The sequence below is a fragment of the Numenius arquata genome, chromosome 8, assembly GCF_964106895.1.
Source record: "Numenius arquata chromosome 8, bNumArq3.hap1.1, whole genome shotgun sequence".
NCBI lineage: Eukaryota > Metazoa > Chordata > Aves > Charadriiformes > Scolopacidae > Numenius > Numenius arquata.
In genome coordinates this window covers 38,403,235-38,412,419 of record NC_133583.1, presented here as the reverse complement: position 1 = coordinate 38,412,419, position 9,185 = coordinate 38,403,235, and the positions used below count along the sequence as shown (strand labels likewise).

At 34.8% G+C, this 9,185-nt stretch overlaps 1 protein-coding gene across 1 annotated transcript; it reads right to left on the bottom strand.

Moving 5' to 3' along the window:
• Nucleotides 1–1,520: 1,520 nt before the first annotated feature.
• Nucleotides 1,521–9,185, bottom strand: HENMT1 (HEN methyltransferase 1). The gene is made up of 6 exons (XM_074152560.1): nt 9,069–9,185; nt 7,466–7,578; nt 6,218–6,352; nt 5,658–5,840; nt 3,831–4,008; nt 1,521–1,931 (listed from the first exon to the last, which is right to left on the bottom strand). The coding sequence occupies exons 1-6, from the start codon at nt 9,183–9,185 to the stop codon at nt 1,521–1,523; spliced, it is 1,137 nt and encodes a 378-aa protein (XP_074008661.1).

Here is a 9,185-nt window from a genome sequence, read left to right as displayed (position 1 = left end):
TTTAATAATCCACGTCTACTTGTTGTAGGAGAAAAAAAAATCTCCCACAAAACACAAAGCTTAAGTATTTTTTAATCTTTCAGTATGACAGAGCACTGCACATCATTCTTCTTTCCCTGAACCTTCTTTCCCTCAACCTGTTATAGATTCTGTACCATTTCTTCAGAGAATTCTGAAGAATTCAGAGAATTACAGCTGCCTTTTCCCTTTATGTCTCATCTTTCACCTTAATAATTTCAAGTAAATTCCAAAAATTTAGGCAGAAGAATACAGCCATCTTCTTTAAGAAATTGTCATGCCCTCGCACAGAATTTTTTCAGAAAGTTGTGAAACATGAAAGTTTCACAAACATAAAGGCAGTTCTGATAATACTGCTCATTCTAAGCTGCCAACAACATTGTGAAACATACACAGAATGACATTTTTTAAATTAACCATCTCTTTGCTTAAAAGAAATACTCAGTTGAGATATTAAAATTGGTTTAAAAAATTTGGGTACACAAATAAACTTAAAAAGAACTGCACTGTATTGCTTCATTAATCCTGTATGAACAAGCCAATACTGTGCATCCTTCAAAATTTCTGTCTTCCTAAATCCATCATCTAATATTTGCTCACTGTGCATTTATACATACAATTCATCTCTACTTAAGAAAAGTCATCCTCCCAAGCCGGTAAGCTCTATTATCTATAACATCTCTGCTTTTCAATTCTGCTGAATGCGTCATCAAGACTTTTTGGGCAACATGTGCACATGAAAACACAGAAGAACATTTTCAGGTACACCGAGACCAGTTTAACATTCACAATGACAGTTTTTTTTATTCTTTTTTTCAAAAACAGAATAGTCAAAGATACCCATTTCAAATTAATTAAATTCAGCTTCTGGAAAGTTACAGGATGAAAGTTATTTCCCAAGCAGCAGTTATCAAGAGATTTGATATAAAAACCAGGACTAAATATACATCCCCCTCCACCCCCTACGTTCAACATCATGGCACTCTTCCCTAGTACTGAATTACTTAGCTATAAATGTTTGTGGCACATTCCAATTTATCTGGAACAATATTAAGTTTTCAAAAACCTGAGTATGTTCTCATCTTAAAAAATGCATCTATAAATTTTATTCTATTAAGAAAAAAATAAACCTATGTCTGACTCGTATTATTTAGCACAACAACATAGTTCTGTGTTATCATCAACTACCCTTGGAGCTAACAAAAGATTACCAAAAAGAATCTAGTCATGATAGCTACAATATGGTAATAGAAAACAAACAGAAATACTTAAAATTTTTCTTTACAGGAATTCTTTCCTTTTAGCCCCAATATTCGATGAGTTACTGCTATCTTTGTCAGAAGCATTCATCTTCACTAAATGAGAAAGGTGCTGTTGGACAAATACTGGAAGGTTTAGAAAAGAATTTGTGATTCTAGTTAGCACACAGAACACACCATTTGACAGCCTCTAAAAAAATACTTTCATCACTTTAATTGAACTTCGTATGAGAAATCTGTGATCTAATTCTCTTCATTTTCATGTTCAATAGTGAACATCACAGCAGAGCCATCACTGCTCAGTGTGACCTTGCCAGCAATAAGCTTGTGTAACTTCTCAAAGTTACCACAAAGTTGATTCACTTTGGGAAAAGAAAAAATTGTTCTAAGAGGTATATAAACCACATTTCCATCGACAAACGGCGCCATGCCTTTTTCAACATCCAGTTTTCCAAGATCTCCTGAAAAACAGCTCACTGAAGGTTGGAATTTGGATTTTCTCTCCGTAGGATCATCATTATACTCCTCATGTTCTGACATTAAAGGGTCCAGCAGTCTTTGCTTAATGATTTGTGCTGTGAAAATAACTTCACTGACCACTGCATTCTGCAGGTACTTCTCATCTTTAAGACTTGGATACACTGCTTTGAAGACCTTTAGAACATAAAAGAACACATAAAATGTTTATCACTAACAGAGGCTCAGATTTTAACATTTCCTTGTCAAAAAGAGCTTCTAAAATGTGAACATAATTTTTGATTCAATTCTGGTTTGCTTATTAAACATTTCTAGGTAACAGAAAAACTAGACAATATGACTTGATTTTATGTACTACAGCTACAAAGGCAATTAAATAAGTCAACAGAACTTCAAAAAAACCAGGCTTTTATCTGCAAGCTATACTTGTAGATCAGGCAAGGTGAAGCCCTGCAATTCCTGAATTCTTTTTAATCATTCTCTCACTTTCCACATTACTCATCATGAGGCTCTAGGGACTGTTCCACAGCTATGTAGATTCTAAATTACTTCTGGAAACCAGGCCTGCAGCTATGTCTTTTATTCAGTTTTCAGAGTAAAACATTAAATATGCTCTCACAGATGCACAGAATGGTAAAAAATAAATTGTGACATCAAAATCTGTGAGCTTGTAGTGTGTTCCACACTGAGCTATATGCCAAGGCAATTAAGGAAACTAGTGTCATTCCCACTAGTTTACTAGGAAGTGCTTTATACCAACACAGTACCAATGAAGTTCCACAGTCTATAACTATTTCTTACTTTCTGACTACATCTTGAAATGTTGATTTATTCCTGTAAATTAGTTACATAATAAAATAAAAATTAATTTGATATTCCAGGTTTGATAAGAAACACATGAAATATAACACTCTTGTTTAAACTCCAAAGGTACTGATGTCAAAACTCCCTCCATAATGACCTTGTAACAGAAGATAATAAAAGCAATACCTAGTACCTGTCAGTCACCAAGACATATTTCTAAGTTTGTTGAACATTAAAGAGCACTTCACAACTCTCTTAAGGGCAGTAGATGACAGGTGAAATTTCAGATGTATACAATGTCTTTATATCTTGGAAACTACAAAAGACATTCCCATAATGTCACATTACATTTCACTTCAGGTCACAAGTCACTTGAAGATGCATATGTATCTTTAAACAAAGAAGTGAAATATTAGAGTATGTTCACTGAAACAAATAATTTAAGGCCTCATAAGACTGAAAAAAAGCCAAAAAACCAATATATTTCTTTTTGCATTATTACTTCATGTTATCTCTGAAAAAAAGGTCCTTTGATTTATACCACATGGCACTTAGATGTGTTAGGCCTTGTTGGTGTGACACACTGTAACACACAGCAGAGTACTTTAGAAGAATATTATCTGATGTTATCTAAAGTGAAAGCTATTTAGTGCTAAAACCCAAAAAGGTTTGATGTGCACCATCAGAAAACAGGGTAGTTGGCAAGATCCCATGTCGTAGCAAAATCCAGAACTGGCTACCTGAAAACACCAAGATTAGGGTGCAACATTAAATGCTACTGAGGCAAACCACACAAAACAGGTCCTGTCAATCCAGTTTCTGGGACATGCCTTCCTTCTGATAATATATTTGACAAGACTATGCAGTTCTTCAAAACACACACTCTGTCAGAAATGCTTTTTTATGCTTTTTATTTTTTACCTATCTGAAGTATCTGTGTCTGTGCCAACAACCACATGATGAAAAAATTTATGATTAGAGGAACAATTATAAAAATAGTGTCACGGTATACCTGGCGGAAAGGAGAATTCTCATTCCAAGGATAACAGTGTGTTAAAGTAAAAATGATTGCTATTTAGCAAATAACCTAAAAGTTAAAGGCCTTTATACAATTAGAAACACAAATCACAGACTCTTTTGACCTAATAGTGTGTGTTAATCAGAGCTAAGACTGGATAGCAATAGTAGACCACACTAAAAGCACCTTCAAAGGTAGGTCATAGAAAACTCTACTCTTTATTCATCCTCCTAAAGGAAGAAAATAATACTTACTGTTTTGTAAGCTGCTTTAGGGGGTTTCTCAGACTGAGCGGATTCACTGGCTTGAGGATATTTTCTAACAAACACGCCTATTTGAGTACAAAACCCAACATTCTCCATTCCTTTTGGTGGGTGCCCTACACCAGTAAATTCCACTGAATAATCATAGTGTCTAGCAGTCTCTAGAGCCCTAAAAAAGACAAATTATTGCAATCATACTAAATATTCATGTTTTAATGTGATAGATACATTCTCTAACAGAAGCAAGACCCTAAGCTTGTGAATGCTTGAGCATAATTTCTCTAATAACACTCACATGCCTGAAGATAAGCACTGTCAAAACTTGCTGAATCAGAGCTGTAACCATACGCCTACCATAGTCTGAATCATTTATTATCAGTAATTTAGGCATTACTGTTATTCTAAAATATCTGCATAGAATACGCATGTTCACAGTTGCTTGCTCACTGTCTTAAACGCATTGAAAGTGAGCTAAAACCTACCAATTTTAGAGAACAAAATTATTTGAGAACCCATTAAAAAACCCATACATACCCCAAAGGCACAAGAGACCAGTTAATAGGTAAAAAAAAAGTAAGGTTTGTTGTAAATGTATAAAGAGTAAAGCCTGCCTAATCAAGGTTACAACAACATGCATGACATCTAAATGAAAACCACTCTTGTAGTACTGTACATCAGCCAGTGTAAAAACAGTGATGGGGCAAGGAACTAAAACGGCACTACATACCTGCATCATTCTCCATGAAAAAGTAGTAAACTAAATTACTATCTCATGTATTTTACAGAATAATGCAATACTTATATTTCACAAAACAACTATAAAGACTTTCTCGTGTTTGCAGCTTAAAAAATAGCACTCCTTCAGTGATATCACTATTTTTAATTCACACATATCCAAAAGTAGGATCTAAATTTACTTTATGTCATATAAATGGTCTCCAAGGTATTCATCCTTTAGCTAATAATGCAAACAGGTTTTAGTATCGTTATTTAGGGAAAAATATATGCTTGAAGCTTTGCAAAACTATATACTCAAAAATCACTGCATACTTTAAAGTCTACGGCAGAAACAACCTAATTTAAGGGACATATTTTCCAAGATACAATTTCTGACCAAGAGTTGGCTATTGAGGTATGGCATCCTTTACTGTACCATATATTTTCTTCCACAACTGTCTGATAGTTGAACGTTACCACAGGATATAGATCCCACTCCCTCTTTATTTTGTTTTTATTACATCTACTGATATTAGAGTAAGATACATCTCATGCAACCCTGTCATGTACATACGTTTTTCATAAAATCTTTCATTGTGCCATGATCCACTGTACCATCCTTAACTTTATTCAACATGCTCTGCTACTGTGATTATTTGATAAATCTGCTTGCGTACTCTTACAGTAAGGTCTAGACTAATTGAGTGCTTTGATTATACACCATACACAGTGAGCACATTTCTTAGGTTCTTATGAAGCATTTCTATAGCAGGGTATTACTATGTTAAACAATTAATACCTTATGCTTCAAATGCATTAATTGCAATGAAGACATATTTAAAAGAAAGTAAAAGTTTTAAATCTTTTTTGCAGATCAGTTACAGTAAAACCAAGCCAACTTAACAACCATCATAAAATGCAACACCCACAGAGCATGCTTAACTATTTACAACAGCAACGAAATGTTTCAGCAAATCAGTAGCTGTGAAACTCCACTGACACCAAATCATATACACAAACCATTCTGAAAATGTATAGCTATTCCTTTCTCACATTACTGAACACTCAAAGCTGTCTGCATACGGTGTTCAGTAAACTTACCAGCTTTGAAATTCCGCTCTGGTCCATTCAAATTTGTGGTCTGAATGCCTGAATAATGTCACTCCTGGAAGCAAAGGGTTAAATTCAGAATTTGGAGTACTGATCACAACTATGCTTGGAGACATGAAACCAAACACCACTTCAGGAAACTTCTTTAATTCTGATTGTTCCAGGTGCTCTATTCTGTAAAGGATAAGTTTGTGTATGTCTTTGAAATACAGTGGGGTGCTTCTAATCTTCTTAACAAGTTAAAAAAAACCCCAAACTTGTATATATATACCTTGTAATTTTAAGCCTAGCTTTGCAATATCAGCACTAGCACTGTGACTGAGTGGCAGTTTAGAGGTTTTTGTCTGAGACAACTTCAATTTTTTGTACTTGTTCATCAATATTCTTTTTCCACCATAAGCTAGCATTAGCTAGAGCTGAGAATTTCTTAGTATGGTTAATTTAAGCACAAGTTAGAAGATGCCACATTCGGCTTGAAAGATTTGCTCAAGAGTATGGTCAAAATTCCAAACTGAATCCTAATGAACTTTAAAAAATGGCCTAATACTCACAGTTCAATACATGTTACCAAGTCAAAACCAAGCATGCAAGGATCTTTATGGGCAACTGAACCATGATGCAAGGTAACAGTTAGGGATCTTTCAGTCGGTTGCAAATAATCACCAGGAAGAGGAGACAATCTATGCCTACAAAAGTATTAAAAACATGATGTCATAGAAAGGAACTTAGGCAAAGATAAATTTTGCATGTAACTCAACTAGCTAACACCCTAAATAGATACCTTGAAAATCTCAAAAAGGTTAATTATTTTACAGGGATTTAAAAAAAAAAAAAAAAAATTTCTAATATAAACACTTTTTATGACTATCTACAATAGGACAGAAAGAGCAGAGGAGCTAATTCAGCAGTTGTTCTTCATGTTTACAAAAATTTCTGCTCTACTGTCAAGCCACTTGCAAAGCTGCTTATAAATTCTGATAGCAGCTCAACTCACGGTAAGTAGCACACAGCAAATCTGGCTTAGACACATGTTACAGAGGTTTTGGGGAAGTTATTTGAAAAGCATATTAACTTTTTTTCCCAAATAAAATAGACTGAGAACTAAAATATACATGCAAATTTCATTCTGAAATACTGCATCAGACAAAACACACAATAAACATTAAATATAATAAAAGGCTACTTTTTTTTTCATTCTTGAGAAAGAATGACTGATAATGTCAGCATCTAAATCTTACATATTCATTGAAACCACATTAATCGGCTTCCAAGAGAGAAACTTTGGTGTTCCTCAGCAGTCTGACCCACGCTTCGAAGATTACATAAACTTCACCTTTTAGAACCTTCTAAGCCAGACACAAAACGTTGAGCTAACCTCGTTTTGAAAAGATCAACAAGAAAGAAGTCCCCAGCACAGTAACTAAAAGAGAGTTACAAGCACGTTTCAAAAAGATCAGATTTGCACACCACAGTAATGTCATGTATGAGCATAAACAGATGTTACTAATACAATGTGTTAATACCTTTACAAACAGCATATTTCTCAGATGTACACACCTTCAGAGCCATTCCATGACTTGGACCTTTGCTACATTAGCTGATGTTAAGGGCATCTGCAGTCCAGTAGCCCCCAGACACAGGTGCAATATAACTTAATAACAACAATGGAGAGCTCCGCATTTTCCTAGCTGGTATTTCTGCGTTTACCTTCATTTTAAAATTCTTGACAAGAAATGATGTAATATGCCACTACGTCAAGCCAAATACAAGCCTTAAATTAACACAATGCAAGAGCTTACATTTTCTCTTTCATTACACTTGCACAGATATCTAGCCCAGCTAACACTTCAATGCAACTGCAGAATTTCAGCATCCAGAGAAGTGTACAGTCAGCACATCCTAAGTCTGCCACCTGTGAATCAGATATTAAACTATGTGTAAGTGCTGCATATTTCCAAGTAATTTCAGAGACTTTCATAACATAAAAATTCCATATTTAGGTCAAAATAACATTTTAATGATAAAATAAAGCATGTCACGATCATAACTAAAATCCACAGTTGCAAGCAGGATAGACATGGATTTGAAAATTCTTTTCTAAAAATGTATACCAAGACCCTACAAGATGTTTTAAATGGATTAACCTGTAAGGTATGATTTCTAAGTATTAAAACTGTAGCAATTTTCACATTCACTACTGCTTTTCAATGGCCTACTCTCCATCCAAAACACTGAGAACAGGCCCACCAGCAGCAAGGTTAGCAGGAAAGGATCCGCATAAAATGTGTTTACTGGCTCAGTGTAATGTTTACGTGAGGAAGGCTGGGTATATTCAGACCACAAAGTCAAATATACAATAGATATTCTTTCCTGTGAGCTTGAAAGGTAGTTGAGTACACAAACCAAACCCCACTGTTCTTTCTCAGGCTAAGCCAAGGTTGAAGCACACTGCTCAGTACTCAGCGTGAAAATCACGAATTGCTTCTATTCAGCTTCTCTCTACCCTGTGGGTAAACAGAAACTTTGTACCCACCCACCCCATTTCACACCGTAAATCAGAAAATTCAAACCTTTAAATACAGATACAATACTCCTGAATATATTCTATTTAAAAGCAGATTATAGTGCCATAACCTCATAGACTGCATTAGATTTTTATTAACTATCAGAAATATGATTACATGAGCGCACTGCAGGTGCATTTCTCATTGATTTCTTGCATGGTCCCTATGACATTAACATCAGTTTCAGCATTAAACAAGACAGAGATATTTTTCAACTTTTTACATTTTTGAAGGAGGTGTTGGGAAGGAGTGCATATTAGAAAACAGCAAACACTATACAGCATTACTTAAATTATTTAACTTTTCAAGATGAGTATCAAAACAAGAACCCTGGTATATTTGGGGGTTGAGGGGAGGAAGAAACAGGAGGGGGTGAAGACCTTAGGAAAGTGGAGGAGAGTTAGCCTTGCATAATCTCACACTCTTAATGTCACTTCTCATCTGAGAACATTCATGTGAATGATGAGGTAAACCTGATACCATATATGAACAAATAATTCTAGAAAGCAAAACCAAACTATAATGAAAGCAGTTCGAACGAAAATTTCTCAGCATTAAATTAAAACCAGAATGCCACCTACTCTCCAAAACAGGCTAAGCATTTTTCTTGTTTAGATTTTTCCCTCTTCCCATCAATTAACATTGATTATATGCACCCCTAAAAAACAAAGCATGACTATCAAGTGTCTGCTAAAGTAATTCAGTTTTAACAATAGCTCCTCCACTACTGTCATTTGGTAATTAGGTCATCAGGTTATCTAGGCATTTCCTGTCTTCCTGAGATTCCTAATGTTAACTTTTTTCAAATTTATAATGTAAAAAGACAAAACATACCAACCTTCTTAGGTTTATATTTCCCCACTAAATCTTTAATGAACTGGTAGCGTTGTTTGTATAAAGGAGGTGTAAATTTAATAATTCCTGTAAGCTGTTCCTCTTCAAAGTTCTCATCCAT

Bases quoted from the DNA above. Each gene is read 5' to 3' on its own strand.
- HENMT1 (XM_074152560.1), bottom strand. From the start codon at position 9,185: ATGGATGAGAACTTTGAAGAGGAACAGCTTACAGGAATTATTAAATTT. The intron at 7,579-9,068 runs GTTGGTATGTTT...TCTGATTCACAG, and splicing joins GGAAATATAAACCTAAGAAG to GTGGCAGACTTAGGATGTGC. The intron at 4,009-5,657 runs GTAAGTTTACTG...TGTCTTTTTTAG, and splicing joins AGAGCGGAATTTCAAAGCTG to GGCTCTAGAGACTGCTAGAC.